At 49.9% G+C, this 15365-nt stretch overlaps 2 protein-coding genes across 4 annotated transcripts; one reads left to right on the plus strand and one right to left on the minus strand.

Moving 5' to 3' along the window:
- Positions 1-1253: 1253 nt before the first annotated feature.
- On the minus strand, positions 1254-7579 carry EME1 (essential meiotic structure-specific endonuclease 1). 2 transcript variants are annotated; one of them, XM_019638622.1, is made up of 9 exons: positions 7495-7579; positions 5401-6198; positions 5188-5315; positions 3682-3771; positions 3467-3588; positions 3158-3284; positions 2812-2927; positions 1858-2047; positions 1254-1615 (listed from the first exon to the last, which is right to left on the minus strand). In XM_019638622.1, exons 2-9 carry the CDS (start codon positions 6170-6172, stop codon positions 1439-1441), a joined length of 1722 nt encoding a protein of 573 aa, XP_019494167.1. In that variant the 5' UTR covers positions 6173-6198; positions 7495-7579; the 3' UTR covers positions 1254-1438. The 2 variants fall into 2 exon arrangements, with proteins under 2 accessions (XP_019494167.1, XP_019494168.1); XM_019638623.1 differs by lacking the exon at positions 7495-7579 and having other exon boundaries at positions 3158-3326; positions 5401-6451.
- On the plus strand, positions 7548-12545 carry MRPL27 (mitochondrial ribosomal protein L27). 2 transcript variants are annotated; one of them, XM_019638636.1, is made up of 5 exons: positions 8235-8274; positions 8938-9066; positions 9825-9956; positions 10386-10453; positions 12134-12544. In XM_019638636.1, the coding sequence occupies exons 1-5, from the start codon at positions 8250-8252 to the stop codon at positions 12338-12340; spliced, it is 561 nt and encodes a 186-aa protein (XP_019494181.1). In that variant the 5' UTR covers positions 8235-8249; the 3' UTR covers positions 12341-12544. The 2 variants fall into 2 exon arrangements, with proteins under 2 accessions (XP_019494182.1, XP_019494181.1); XM_019638637.1 differs by lacking the exons at positions 8235-8274; positions 8938-9066 and adding an exon at positions 7548-7647 and having other exon boundaries at positions 12134-12545.
- The last annotated feature ends 2820 nt before the right edge of the window (positions 12546-15365 follow it).

The raw sequence follows: 15365 nt of genomic DNA on the forward strand, positions 1-15365 counted from the left end.
CCTTCCATGACTTGCTTATGGTCGGTCTCCCACCTAGTTTGAGGCAGAGCTGGACTCCCACTCCGGTATCTTCTTTCCTTCCCATCATTTCACCTTCTTTGTCCTGAGAGAACAGAACTCACACCAGAATTGAGTATCTCTCAGTTGGACCGTGGAATCTTTCATGTAGACAGATTCATGACCTACAAACAGAAATCTCATAGCCATGAGGGTCTTGGGCAGCTCCTGCGGAGTCTTGCCCCAGCTTATGTGGCTTCCGTGAACCCCAGATGGCCCAGGCTCCTTGCCACGAATTTAGAGCATTAACTCCCCGACTGCTAATAAACAAGGCAGACTCTTGCAAGACCACACTGTGACAGCTGTGTTAGTTGGTGTGACTACCTCAAAGGCAGCCTAAAAACTCGTGTCAGAGAGTGAGGTTTAGAGTTGTTTGATTCTAGACCTAGGATTACACCCCACGCAGTGAAGGGAAGCAAGTAGCATCATGGCGTTTAAAAGTGGTGCAAGAACTGTAGTGACTAGGGCAAGTAAGGGCAGGCCTGCCATCTCAGATGTCTGCCAGAATAAGCATTTTCTTGCTCAAGTGGCCTCCTTTGCCTCATCTTTTCACAACAGCTGGATGAAGGAATTAGATATGGCCATGTCGTGGTGCTTAGTCACTGAAATCTCTTGATTGCAAGCTCCTTGCCTCTCCCCCAGGAGAGCAAGAACCTGTCATGGTTCAAAGAGGATGGGGTCCAACTTTTTAGCTATAGTGGCCCAACTGGATAGGATTGCCATGCGTGACTGTCCTGAGATTGGAAGAAATGACTTCTCCCCTAAGGATAGCTCAGCTGCATAGGCCCACACCTCACTCAGAATCACTACATATTCCTTTAGTCTTCCTCTAAGCTCCAGAGCCATTGGTACAAAAGCTTTATTGAAATTAACCACGTAGTATATAAAATGAGATTAGGAGAATACAGAAATCGGCATAGTAATCAGACCCCGTTCCCTGGCTGGTTGAGGCAGCCTCAGTGGGTCAGAGGAAAGCTGGAGCACACCCAGCCTAGTAAAGCCAACCCACCAAGGGCAGTTCACTCATGATCTAGAGATTTGATGCTGAGGTTCTTTTTGATTTCTACAATGATTAAATATGTGTCTGAGTGGTCTGTCTGTGCTCTTTTGTGTATTGAGGGCCGGCTGGGGCAGGGGTAGGGGTGGATCGTGCATGGCAGTTGATTTTGCCAGAACAACACTGAATGCTGGTGAAGATAAATGTAAGTATCTCAGCCAGCTGACTGGTAGGGAGACTTTCGCAGATGACACCCAGGAAAGAGTCTCTTTCTTGTGGGCCTGATCCAGGCTTGTACTCCAGGAGGCGCTTCCAATATCTTCCTTGTAGTCCTGTTCCGAGGTGGGAATCTCCAGGTTTTTTTCCTGCCCCCAAGGGCTATCATCAGTCTGCACTGTCTAAAGAGAGATCTGGCTGCAAAGTAGTCATCTGAAGGTAGATGCGCCTGGACAGCTCTGGTCCAACACGGCGGGAGGTGGATGTCACACCTTCCCCACGGCGCACCTGTATGTCTGCAAGCAAATTCTGGCATTCTTGCTCCGAAAAACACCGCCTATAAGCCTGAAAGTGGTAAACATTCTCTCAATACCATACCATGCAAGGTCATCACTCATCCACGAACAGGGAGGTGGTCAACTTGGGGTGGGGAATTAAAACCTGTCCTCCCACCCTGGGTCAGTGTTAACAACTAGGATCTCAGCAGATCTGCACTCTTGGGCTCTTGCCAATGCTGTCCATGAAAACCATCTGGGAGACCCACCAAGGCCACAGGGTGCTGGACAGTGGCCCCTGGAGCAGTATACCTGGACCAGGAGCTGCGGGGAGGGATAGGTGGCCACAACAGCACTGGCCATTTCTAGGCTGACTCGGTTCAGCTGCTGAATCTGTCTCCTCCAGACCTGAGCAAGTCCCCTACCAGCACGGTCCACCTTCACCCCTCCGGCCCAGTCACTCTCTAGGCAGAAGGAGAAACTAGTTTGATCTCGGAGCTTCCTGCAAATAGCACAGATGAAAAGCGGTGAGTCACTGGTTACTCTCCTGCACCTGTCCTCTTAACGGAACTTAAAAACCCTCCAGTGACCTCAGAAAAGGTGGGCACATGTTATAATCTGGCCTATTTGAGCGCTCACTTTGGTCCCAAGCAGTGCTAGTTGCTGATTCCCTTAAAAACGACATTAGTTCTTTTCACTAACAGAAAAATTCCAGAATGTGTTGTTTATGTTGAGATTGGGTTGTATTGACCAGAGAGGGAGTGCACAGGGTCAGACACCAGGGACTGGGTGTCAGGCAATGTGGAGTCTAATTCTGATTCTAACTTGGGAGAAGCTTGGATAAGTCAGTCTCTTCAGGCCTCAGTTCCCTCAGGTATGAAACGAGGGACTTAGACTGGAGTGTCTCTGAGGTCTCATTAATTTTAAATTCTGACTGAATACTCTTTGAGCTAAGTAAACTAGAGATTTTATTTTATGAGGACTTATCACATTGTGACCTGACTTGTAATGAATCCTAGTAATTTGGCCTACTGGTGATCCACCCTGTGGAACAAACACAGAAGCTAAAGCAGAATATTTTAAAGGGATTGGGCTTGAGGGCTCTTCCCAAGAATCAAGAATCCCCACTGTGAGCTCTGCTCCTGCTTCAAGCTTGAGAGACAAAGGACTGACAGCAGAGTTCAGGGGAAAGGGACATCTTTGGGAACAGAACCACTGTAAAGGACAAGACCCAGCAGTCGAGCTGGGACTCGCCAGAGCACTCACTTGAAGGGCGCCTCAGCCACAGCCTTGGTGAACGTGCACGCCAAGTCAGCCAGCTCTTTCCAGCTCTGCACAATTTGAGCCTGGGCGCGTGTGTGTAGCTGCAGATCCACCAATGCCTAAAACCCAAGGGCAGATGGACTGGAAGGGCGGAGAGCCTACTCGGAAGCTCTCCCCTCACTGTTCAGAGGCTGTACCCCAGCCCCTTGGCTCCTGTTTGTCCCCTTCTCGCTGCTCAGTACCAAGGCAGGCAGTTCTGGCCGGCAGGCATTTTACTCTTTTCTCAATAGCAAATTGGGTTAGATAAGAGTGGGTACCAAACCTGTTTCAGGCAACAGGATGTTCTTACCTCCTCCATGTCTACCCTGGACACCATGGGTCCTGCATTGGCCTCTGGTGTTCTCTGCTTCTTTTTCTCCTTGGCCTGTTCTCTGTTTGCCATACCCTGTTTCCTTCTCTTTGGAGTTTTTGGAGCACTGGAGCAGGGGAGGAAACCAAAGAAGGGCGGCAGCTCCAGGCTGAGCTGAGGCATGAGAGATGCAAGAAGACTGAACGAGAGCGTCCCACAGGGCTTGGCAGGGGCACTCGCAGAGGGACTCACCCCTATTAGCCCAAGCACTGCCCCTTTTGATGCTAAGTCTCAAGGACAAATCCAAACCTGAAGCATTTCTCTTGATTCATAATCACCAGTGACAGAGCCTTCCCTGCTGTTCTTGCTGTGATGTCAGTTACAAAGCTCCGAAGTGTTTCCTTCCCTTTCTCATTGCTGCCCAGACTTCCCTGCATGAAGGGGCAGAAACTGCGTTAATGCTTGCTCCCTAGAGTCAGCCCCCTGACCCAGGCCTCAGTGCCCACCCCTCCGGCTCTGCCCACCTGCTTGAAGTTGTAGATCATGGACACAAACGCCTCTGTCAGGAGCAGCACCAAGACCATCGGCTCCTCCACCCAGCCCTCCTCTCCATCCTGCCAAAGGACCCGGAACCCAGCAGAGGGAGGCAGGTCAGCAGGTGCTTAGCACCTGTGAGAGAGACCCAGGTCTTCTGGGTGAAGAAACACCCCCATCAGCCTAGCCCATTTTGCATTATTTTTTTTCCATCTGGAGTGAAGTCATGGTGGCAAGAAATAATAGCCCACGACCCTGTCCCTCCCTAGTCCTCAACTGTTCAGCCTTGGAGTATTGCATCTCAGGGGCGGTGAATAAGAAAGGAACATTAGTGAGTTTAAATGGGCTGAGAAAAGTATGAGATCTAAACAAGAGACGAAAAAATCTTAATGTTTCATTTATAAACTCTTGAAAATGTGGGGTGAAGTATTTTGGATCCGCAGATAAGAGGAGTGGAAGGTACAGAATCTGTAGTAACCTGGGGAGCCCAGGCCGGGAAGGAACATGCGCTGTGTGCTTACTATGTGCTCAGTGCTTGGTTATCTCATTTAGTCCCCAGAACAGGGGTGGGGGGGTGAACTGAAAGGGATATAATAGTGTCCTCATTTTATACACAAGGCACAAAGAAATGAAATAATTTCCCCAGGTTCATAGCAATAAAGCCATGAGGCTGAGATTCAAACAAGCCCACCTGTTCCCAAAGCCCAGTTAGAACTAGGACTCCTATGCGGATTCTCTTCCCGCTGACCCTCAGATCCACTCTCCACCCTGCTCTCTGCCCAAGGAGGGTGATCTCTACAGACCACATCACAATGTCTGCATGCCCTCTGGCTGGGTATGGCCAGTGGGGAACCCAGCAGGAGACTGGAGGGAAGGAGGGAGGGAAGGAGGGAGGGAGGGGGGGAGAGAGGAGAGTGAAGTCAGGGTATTTCTTTCCCTGGCACCCGCCCCTCCCCGTCCCCCAGTGGGGTCACCTAGTGTTTGCTACACTCTTCTATTGGAGGTAAAACTTCTCTCGGGGGGCAGGCCTATGTTTTTCTCTCCTTCTGGATTCTGGTAACCACTTCCTCCCCTTCAGGCCTAGGTACGGTAACAGCCATGCCAGTGGTTCTTAACCGGGGTGATTTTTTCCCCATGAGGAAGATTTGCAATATCTGGAGACATTTTTGACTGTCACGACTGGGAGGGTTGCTAAGAGTATTTAGCAGGTAGATGCCAGGGATGCTGCTGAGCTTTCTACAATGCACGGGGCAGCCCAGAGCAACGGAATTATCCCATCTGAAATGGCAACAGTACTTGAAATGGAGAAACCCCAAGTACTGTGTTGTCCCTTGATGTTTCCTTGTACCATGCCCATACCTGGGAAAACAGTCCCTTTATTAAATCCTCCTCAGATTATCCTAAGTTGAGTATACCATCTGCTTTCCTGCTGGGGCCCTGACTGATATATATTAGGGGGATGTGGGGGAGTAGAGACATAGCCAGAAAATCCCTACCTCAGTCGTCCCGGCCCTTCTCCTCCAGGTGATGCTGCACGGCATGGCCTGCGCCTCAATGACACAGCAGCACTCCATGGACTGCAGTGCTCCCAGGAGCTGGCCCCCACCTTCTGTCTGTAAGAGCACTGCAACAGATGGAAAAGGGGCAGTCACTGGGTGGCCCAGAAAACAGATAACTCAGCACAGAGTGAAGACAGATGCTAAGAGGACCTGGATCCAGCACCACAACGATGTGTTTTAAGCACTCCTCTGGCCTCTGGGCTTTCGGCCTGTTAACCAGTGCTGCTGCCTTCTTCCTTTCCTGTTGTCTTAGAGTGCCTTCCTTCTGGCTGGCTTGTCCCCGCGGCTGGCATCCCTGTGAGCCTCTCCTCTGGACCTTCTGATTATGCTTGGTTCTCTTCCGAGGCAGGGGGACCTCAGCATTTGTTTTGGTTGCGGTCAAGCTGTTGCTCTGGACAGGGCAGGTAGCTTGGTAGCCTGGAACCTGATGGCATTGATTGTCTACCACAGGGTCCTTGTTATTTGATGCACACGTCTCTGCGGTGTCATAGAGGGGAACATCAGGGATCTTTGGAAAGGATTGCTTTTTCCAGTCACATGATGCGCCTTCATTATTCTGATGATCCCAAACTCTTTTAACTGGGAAGCCAGAGTCCTCAGGGCTTAGCTGCTTGTGCCTCAAAAACTTACATGTAAGCCTCTCAGCCAGGGGAATAAGTTCCTCCTCATCCTCACTTCCACTGCTTAATGCCCTGACTGGCTGTATTTGTGTGACAGTTTCAGCTGTGTCTGGGACATGTGGTGGATCTTTCAACCTTGGAGATAGAGGGCAGGAGGCCTCAGAATCTGAAGTGTCAATCACTACAATCTTCTCCTCCCTCTTTGTTGAAGATGGTTCCTTCTTGAGAAAGGCAAATACTGGCAGCAACTCAGAATCACTCTCACTGGATTCCAGTGAGAGGGATGACTTCTTTACAGCCATCAATATTGTACTATCAAATTAATTCCCTAAAAGAGAAAGAAAGATGAGACACAGACTGTAGCATTCAATTCAGTCCACTAGATGTGTTCTGTGGCCAAGCTTTATGGAGATAAATATGGCACAGAGAAAAGAGAAACAGGACATGGCCCCAACACATTCAGTATGGAACTCAAAACGGCTATGCCTGTAGTCTAACAGGAACCCTCCTCAAATACTTTCTAGGTCAAGGTGAGCTGGAGCAAAGTGGAAATTACTAATACAAAATGTTAATAGGGTAATAGCAAGACTCACCCCCCCCCCACCCCCCGTTGATCTTTACTTTTGAAATGGAGATGATGAAAGTCATCCTTTTGGGAAAAAATAGAGATATTCACATACCATAAAATTTATCCTTTTAAAGAATATAGTTTAGTGGTTCTTTGTATATTCACAAGGTTGTGCAACCATCTATCTAATTCCAGAATATTTTCATCACCCCAAAAAGAAATCCCAAAGCCATTAAGTAGTCATCACTGTCCATTCCCCCCACCACCCACCACCCTTGGCAACCACAAATCTACTTCTGTCTTTATAAATTTGCCTGTTCCGGATGTTCCATATAAATGGAATCATACAATATGTATGATTTTTGTGACTGGCTTCTTTCACTCAGCATAATGTTTTCAAGGGCCATGTATGTTACAGCATCTTTCAATACTTCATTGTTTTTTATGGCTGAATAATATTCCACTGTATAGATATGCCGTTTTGTTTACCCTTTTATCACTTTACGGACATTTGATTTGTTTCCATTTTTTGACTAATATCAATAATGCTGCCATTGAACATTCACGTACAAGTTTTTGTGTGGACGTTTTCAATTCTCTTACATATATCCTAGGTGTGCAATTGCTGAATCGGGTGCAAGAGTCATTCTTTGAGCCAATATTTACTATCACTGTAGATGTGACCCAGGATGAGCCATGTAACCTTTCTAGGCCTCGCTTTCTTCTTTAGTAAAACAGATAATAACACCTACTTTATAAGGGTGTGAGAAATAAAAGATACGCATCTACAGCTCTTAGTACAGAATCCGGCACACAGAAAGAGCTCTGTAAAATACGCTGAATGACTAGGGAGGGATCTCATCTCTGTCCCCTCGTTGGGCGTCCATAGACGCATGCAAAGTGAGGGAGTGGGACAGGCACGTTCCTCAGTTCGTCTACACCCCGCGGCAAAAGCCCCGGACACCCAGGCCACGAAGCCCCAGCGGAGCGGTACTCAGGAGGGGAAGCCCTGTCCCACCCGCTGCGCCCACACCCGCACCCGGAGCACTCACTCACCTGCAACTTTCCCGCTACTCTTTGAACTGCCAAGCGTGACCCGGAAGTAGAACCCCCGGCAGCGGAAGCAGACGCAGAAGCTTTCTGAGACCGGAAGCGAATGTACCGCAAAAATGGCGTTGGGAGTGCTGGCGCTGAGGACACGGGCGGCTGGTAATGGGACGCTGTGGCGGTTGCGGGGCGAGGGGTGGAGGCGGAGTGGAGACGTTGCAGGGAGCCTGGGGGTGGGGTGGAGGCCAATTCCTGCGGAGGACCCTGGGTGCGGGTCGTGGGGGACAGTGTGTAGGGCCCACGAGGTTTGACGGATGGCTGTCGCCGATCACGTGACAAATCTAGGGCGCCGATCCCTGGATGGTTGGTTGAGGATCACGTGTCCTTCCTGCCTAGCTTGCAAGGACAACTTCCCTAGCGGTTGATGAAGTAGGCTCCCCCTGTTTGGGTTTGTTTGGATGATACTTTCATCTATAAGAATGGGTTACTAACATTGGCACACTGGAGCTCCAAAGTTAGTCTGTTCTTTCAACAGACTGAAATTTTACTTTGTGCCAGACACGTTGGGTATCTCAGCAGAGAAGACAATTTCTAGCCCCTGAACGGCTCTTTCTAGCGGATAAGCCAATAAGTGAGCACATAAAATGGTTGTACATTGTGACAAGTGCTGTGAAAGTGAGCAAGCATGTGTGTGTGTGTGTGTGTGTGTCTGTCTGTCTGTCTGTCTGTCTGTCTGTGTGTCTTCTGTCTTTTTTTTAGGTTGGATGGTCAGGGAAGCCTTCGGTGGAGGTGGGGCGGGGTGGGGTGGAGGTGGGTAACATCTAAGTTAAAACCTGAAGGATAACAGGAAGCTTAGCTCTCTAAGAGTGAGGGGCAAGAGAGTGCCTTGACTCAATTTTAAATTTTGAGAAGCAAACTGTTGCTCTTATATGAATTTAAAGGGGGGGTGGGGGTGGGAGTGGAAACGAAACCAGATGGGAGGCTGGAATAGCAGCCCTCATGAGAGATGATATAGCCAAGATGTTAGTAGTGTTAGTGAACTTGGAGGCAAATGCATGGATTCGAGATCTGTTTTGGAAATAGAATCCACAGAGCTTGCTGGTGAACTGGGTATATGAAGTGAGCAAAGGGAAGGGATCTGCAGTGGCTTCTGGATTTCTCCCTGAGCAACTGCATGTGTGGTAGCATCACTTCCTTTGAGGAGAAGGCTGGGGAGTAAGGTAAAGGGCAGAGATCTGTGAAGGAGGTAATGTAGGTAAGGCAAAAGCCTGGTTCCTGAGCTTAATAAAGGTGAGTGAATGGCTGAATGACTAGGTGTTTAAATGTTGCTAGACCCTTGTGCTGGGCATTTAACACATTGTTCCTCTAAGTCCTTGTCCCTGGCCCTTTACCCTAGCTAGTCTTTGTTATTAAGACGTCAGAAACCTAGGTTCCAAGACTCTGAACTTATAGTCTCCAGTGACCCACAAGGCTTCTCTAAAGACCCTGGCAGTGCCCTGATTAACCATGGCTGTGTCTGGAGACCTGAAGGCAAGGACTGCCATCCCTGGGCTTGTCATATAGCAAAGGGCTTCCATCTCGGTTAGTATGAATGTTAGGTCACTTTCCTTTCTAAAATAAATGCCATTGAGCATTTTGGAATGAGTGTAAAGAGGTCAGATTAACGAGGACAGGGTGTCAGTCTTCTTGGTTGGACCTGTGCTTGGTGGGCTTGCTAAAGAAAGGGGCCAGCCTTCTGAAATGGCCAGGAGCCTGTGGGAGTCATCCTCAGAGAAGCTGCACTTTTGTTTACAAGTATCTGGTATGCGGTGGATGGGTGGATGGCTGAAAAAGTGGTGGATGAGGCTAAAGCAGGAGCCTCTCTCTGGGTGTCCTGTTGCTGGGTTCTGCGGTCTGGCCCCTCCACAGCGCAAGGAGCCTTGAGGGCATGCTTGATGGTGAGTGAGGTTGGCACTGGCAGCTCTGTGATGTCCTCTTGCTGGCTTCTGTTTCTGTGAGGCTTGTTTCTCCTCAACAGGGCCGAATGTGTCAGGATCCAGGGCACATGGTGTTCTTTTTTATTTTCCATTAATATTTCGCTGCCCCACTCCCCATCCCCTGGCCACACAGACATCTCATGCAGTGCTAACACCCTGGACAATATACAAGGAATGACTTGTCCCCTGCCATGGGAGAAGGCCAAGGACTTCCAGGCACTCCCTGAAAACAAACACAGTCAAGTAGCATTTCTGCTCACATATCTTCCTCACCTCCCCTGCCACCTCACAGCTTAGCAAATGGCCCATTGAGGTCTGATTGGAAGGCTCTATCTCTGGACAACATTTCTCTTCTCTCTGCAGTAACGGCCCTGCTGAGCCCCCCTCAGGCTGCAGCTCTTGCTGTCAGATATGCATCCAAGAAGACAGGTGGCAGCTCCAAAAACCTTGGTGGAAAGTCACCAGGCAAACGCTTTGGCCTCAAGAAAATGGAGGGTACGGATGTGCCTTGGCTTTCACTTCCTAACTGTACCCTATCCTCTGCCCTTTGCATTTCTTTGAAGAGCAGGAAAACCATTGAAGTGCCTGGTCTTGTGCTCTGTGCTTAGCTCACGAGCATTTATTAATAGCTCCAGAGTAAAGAGGCAGATAAGACCTGAGGTGAGGTGGGGAGCCTGAGCTGGGGTGGGGGACCTGAGGAAGAGCAAATAGTGTGAACCTTGAACATGCAACTGGAGAGAGAAGGCTTCTGAGTGGGGTACAGCAGACTACTTGCGCCATACCATCTGGGAGTTGATTTTATCCAGGGGCAGGCTTAGAGGTTGGTTGCAGCATTTGGGCTAGGACAGCGAGGGCCATCACATTTTCTTAGCAGCCTCCATGACTGGGTCCTGGGGTCAGCGCACTTGTGAACTTCTCTTCTAGGTCACTACGTTCATGCTGGCAACATCCTTGCGACTCAGCGCCACTTCCGCTGGCACCCAGGTGCCCATGTGAGTTCTGTGCCCCCTCACATTTCTTTTCTAGGACCACCTCTCCATGCTTCTAAGCACAGTAATACTATTAAAACAGTTGCATTTATTGGGTGCTTACCAAATGCCAAGCAGTAGTAGCCTGGCTCTCTTGAGCCTCCTAGCCCCCAGTTTTGGGAGGAAAAGATGCCAAGTGATTTAAGATAGCTTTTGAATCTTGGGAAACTAATTTCAATATACTCATTTTTCTTTATTTCTAAGAATTTCTCCTTTACATAAAGTTGTTCTTAGATGGCTGAGAAGTAGCTTGAATTTAATACAATAGAATTAAGTATGTACATCAGAAAGTCGTTCCATACCAGGCAGGAATTTCAATTCAAGTTGGAATTGCTTTCTGAGGTAGGAAAGTTAACTCTGTTAACTCATGTCTATCCTGTACTCTTCACATCATTTTAAGTATTAGCTTCGTTTCCTTTGTATTCGATCCCCCAACACCCCACCCCTTTTTGGGCAATTTTAGTAGGAACAGAAAGACTGATAGTAACCTATAGTTATTGCAGAAATGCCAATCTTTATGTGAATTGATTGAGTTTATAGTTGCTTCATCTTTTAGAACTTGAGACATTGGGTATGTGGCTGTGTTAACTCTTGGGACTTGCTAAAATAATAATGACAACAATAATACAAGCTAACATGTTTTGAGCTAGGCAGTATTTTTGGTATTCTAAGCTCTTTATGATTGTTGACTCATTTAATCCTTGAGGTGACCCTCCCTATAAAATAGTTCATATTATCCCCATTTTGCAGATGAAAAAAACAGACAGTGAAGTAACTTGTCCAGATCACACAATAGTAAGGAGTAATGCTGGGTTTTGAACCCGGCACCCTGGCTCCAGAGTCCATTCTTTTAATCAGGGAAATGTTGACTAATGCTGGACTGCCTGGGTAAAAATCGCCACACATTCAATCTCAAGTTTTAAAAGAAAAAAAGCTAAAATATATACAGTTAAAAAAACCGTACGTACAACACACTGTTTATTTAATCTCCTTGCTCACCTTTCTCGTCTGAAAAACAAGGTTAGAAATAGTACCTACTAAACAAGATGAGAATTAAATGAGTTGGTGAATATAAAAGGGCTTTATTGTTATACAATAGTATTATAAAAGGGCTTGGTAAGCACTGTATAAGTATTACCTAATATCCTTGTTGTTGTTTTATTAGCATACACATCGTCCGTATAGCTTTGGTCTGTACTTTCCTTAGAGCCTAAACTTGATAGGTCACTATATAAATGAAAATGTATGTCAAACTAGTGTTTCATATGACAACCCCAGTCAGTGTTTTTGAAATCTAAATGAAGCAAGCTTCCAGGGCAGTGAGTAGGGGCATTTTCCTAGGCCTGGTTTGGGGAACTGCCCGGTGTGGCTTCTGGCCAGCTACACAGACATAGTTCCAGGTGACAGCCCTTGGGGACTGAGCAACCAACTGGATTGGTTGTTGCTTTCTTTTCCTCCTCTGTCATGGAGTCAGTAAAGTAGAGGGCAAGACAGCATCGAGCATGAGAAAGGGAATCCAAGATGGGGCCCTCTGAGTCCTCCCCTCTGGTCCCAGGGCCTGACTCCTTGTGAGAAGTCTGTCCTGCAGCCACAGGATGGACTACTTGGGCTTTCCCTGCAGCTGAGCAGGTCTGTGTGTTGCAGGTGGGGCTGGGGAAGAAGAAGTATCTGTATGCCCTGGAGGACGGGGTCGTCCGCTTCACTAAAGAGGTCTACGTGCCCAACCCTAGCAACTCGGAGGCTGTGGATCTGGTCACCAGGCTGCCCAAGGGTGCTGTGCTCTACAAGACTTTTGTCCACGTGGTTCCTGCCAAGCCTGAGGGCACCTTCAAGCTGGTAGCTATGCTTTGAGCTCCTGGTTGAGGCCACTGGACAGAGACTGGAGTCCTGGCATTAGGAGCAGGTGGTACCAGAAGTAGGATTGGGGTGATGACAAGGCCTCCTGAGGAAGAAGTCTGCCTGATGGTGACTGCAGGAGACTCTTTGAAATGACTGGCTGGGAAACCCTTTGGGAGATTGACCTGGGGCCAGAAATAAAGCTAGCCGGAGTCACGAGTCTGTGTTGTTTGGGGACAAACCTGAACGGAGCTGCTTACTGATTTGTTGGTCTTTTCTGCATGTTCTCTAGTGCACACCAAGAGGGAACCTTCATGCAGGAAAGAGGCCTGTCAGAGTGAGGAAATGACAAGAGGGGACTTTGAGGAGGGGACTGCTTTAGCACCATCCCCCAGAGGGGAAGGAAGGGAAGAGCTTGTGTTTGAGGGTGTCACTGCTATTTCCCCTCCTGGATCCTATAGAAGTTGGGCTGGGCCCTGGGAGGAGTAGGTGGCAAGGGCCAACAGAGGAAGCAGTGGGTCATATTCCTTTTCTGGAGCCGTATTTGGAGGGAGCCGGGGCAGCAGCCCCAGAAATGGCCATGTGGCAGACACTGCTACAGGGGCGGCTGGTAGCTGCTGGGCAGCCCCACACAGAATACCTCACCCTGCCTCCTCACCCCCCCCCCGCAACCCCACAGGTAGCCCTGTAACCAGGAAAACCCAAGGGAGCCAGGCTGTCTCACACAGCCTTCTCCAATTTTCCCAGGATGAGCCTAAGGTTGGGGTGCTACATGGCCCTCCTCTCCAAGAAGTCTCTCGGCTTCACCCCATCCTTCCCCTTGCCGCACTAGGCCCCTGGCTTGGATTTTGGCCCTCGGCACACATGTCTCCTCCCACTCCCAGGTGGCAACCTCGGGTCCTTATTCACTTGCATCCCCCAGGATTCTCAGCACCTTTTCACTACCTGGACCTCAGTGGGGCGTCCCATGGTGCTGAAATAGAGAGAGGTGCAGTCCTGGGAATCGTAAAGGATGACTCAAAGTGAAGCTCAGGATTTAGGGTCAGCGAGCAGGAGAGCAGACCCCCAACTTCTATCGTCATGCCCTCTCTCCGTCCCTTTAGTTCTCTCCACTGAGTCCAAGGCTCAAAGCTCAGATCCTCAGCATCTGAAATGCACTCAGGTGTAAAGAGATTCCACTCCTTTCTGGCCCTCATTCTCTCACAATCTGGCAGCTCTGATGATGTTTGGAGGGAGAGTCAGAGAAAACCTCCTGGCCCCACTCCATCCCCTTGTCTGGTGCCCAGAGTTGGGAGGTCAGAGCCTGAGGAGGCTGCAGGTCAGAAGGTTTATTTTGCTTTCTGTACTCAGAATGCCATATGGTGCCCCGTCCCTGTGGAGAGGACAGTACTGGAGTCGCCACCTCCCCTCTCCCACAGAAGCCAGGGCACTGGGCACTTTCTCCCCTGGGAGCTGGGGGGAGAGGGTGGGCCTCCAGTTCCTTGGAGAGCTAGGAAGACCATTGTCTCCACCAGCACTGGGTCCTGTTTAACAATGGCCAGTAAGGAGGCTTTCTACACTACTGCCCTGGCCCTGTAGGGAACCCAGGCTGGAAGATGCAGTCCAGAGAGTAGATTGCAAAGGCCCCTCACCTGAACGGAACGCAGGTGACCTTTCGTAGGGATTGGGGTAGGGGGGCGTGAAGGGAAGGGGTTGCGGGAGAAGAGGACTTGGCAGCATTGGGGCTCACACTGGTACAGCAGCAGCAGCAGTAGGATGAGCACCAGGGAGGAAATTACCCTCCCCCTGCCAGAGGCAGAAGCAGGGCTTCAGCCTGGATCTGGCCTACACAGACCCAGACTGGGATTCTGCTCCAGAAATTGGGTAGGAATGACCTGGCTGTCTCTAGTATCAGCTTGACACGCAAGGGAAACAGGTGCAGGCGGTTCTCTTTTGGCTGCTGCATAAACCCCCTGAGGTAGAGATTTGTGAGGGAGAGCAAAGCTTTACCCTGCCTCTTCCTTCAGCCCAGGGAAGGAGTGATATGTGCAAGAGAGGTTACAGAGGGACCGACAGGGGAAGGGCCTTGTGACAGGGGCAGACACCCTTAGAAACTGGAGCTGAGGAGGCCAGGGAGAGCTCAAGATCCTGAACTCGGATTCCTGCTGCCAGCCTCTTCCACTGTCTTATTAGACTATGCCATCACAGACTCGGTGCCAACAGACCAGGGGTCTCAGTGATCACAAACCAACCACACACACTGTTCCTCCCAAGCGACTGGCTCCAGGTGACCCTCAGGATGAAGAGGCTGGGCTTCTGGCCTCTGGTGAGGGCCCAAGGGGCTATCTGCCCCAACCGTAGGACTCGGGACAGCAGTAGGTACTCACCAGCGGCTGCCACTACAGCTAGGAGGCTGCTGTCCATGGTGACCTCTGCACATGGAGCAGCAGTCAGTGGCAGGGGTGCCAAGAAAGGGCATCAGCCTTGAACGACTTTGAGGACAACCAGCAGGGTCACAGAACTGGTTCTCCTCCCCACACCCCCAACCCCCTACCCAGGGCCACCTCCCAATCCAGGAACCCTGGCCCAAAGGAGCAACTTTATTCAAAGCCAGGGTATCTGTGAGCAGCTGTCCAGCTTCTCGGCTTCTGCCCATACTTGTCCTTGACCTTGTGGCCCGTAGATGGCATTCCCCTCTGCAGGTCTGGCAGCCATGAGGGTGCCTCTGGAACCTTGAGGAGAAGGGGTTGGCGGGAGCAGTTTTGGCTCCTAAACCCAACAGCCAGCCAGGGGAGGAGCTCCAACTCATCCAGGTCTCTTCCCTTCTCAGTCACAGGCCCGCTCCAGCCTGACTCTGCCCCCTCCACTTCCCATTGGCCCAGGTAATTGGGTTCTGGGTGCCAATTGGCTGTCTTCTGGCCTTGGCTGCCACCTCTCATGGAACCTGATGTCCATGGTTGCCTTGGAAACCGGACACGTGGGCCACAAAATACAAAAGCCTCCCTTGCCCTAGCTGTCCCTCGCCTTCCAAAGGAATTATTGTGCAGCTCCGGGGCCCAGC

The sequence above is a fragment of the Hipposideros armiger genome, unplaced genomic scaffold, assembly GCF_001890085.2.
Source record: "Hipposideros armiger isolate ML-2016 unplaced genomic scaffold, ASM189008v1 scaffold_40, whole genome shotgun sequence".
NCBI lineage: Eukaryota > Metazoa > Chordata > Mammalia > Chiroptera > Hipposideridae > Hipposideros > Hipposideros armiger.

Coding starts and splice junctions, on each gene's coding strand:
- EME1 (XM_019638623.1), bottom strand. CDS start 6,172: ATGGCTGTAAAGAAGTCATCCCTCTCACTGGAATCCAGTGAGAGTGAT. Junction 3,327..3,466: donor AATCAAGAGAAATGCTTCAG/GTTTGGATTTGT, acceptor GCCTCAGCTCAG/CCTGGAGCTGCCGCCCTTCT. Junction 2,928..3,157: donor CCAGGGTAGACATGGAGGAG/GTAAGAACATCC, acceptor CTTGGGTTTTAG/GCATTGGTGGATCTGCAGCT.
- MRPL27 (XM_019638636.1), top strand. CDS start 8,250: ATGGTCAGGGAAGCCTTCGGTGGAG. Junction 9,067..9,824: donor AGCAAAGGGCTTCCATCTCG/GTTAGTATGAAT, acceptor TTCTCTCTGCAG/TAACGGCCCTGCTGAGCCCC. Junction 10,454..12,133: donor GCTGGCACCCAGGTGCCCAT/GTGAGTTCTGTG, acceptor TGTGTGTTGCAG/GTGGGGCTGGGGAAGAAGAA.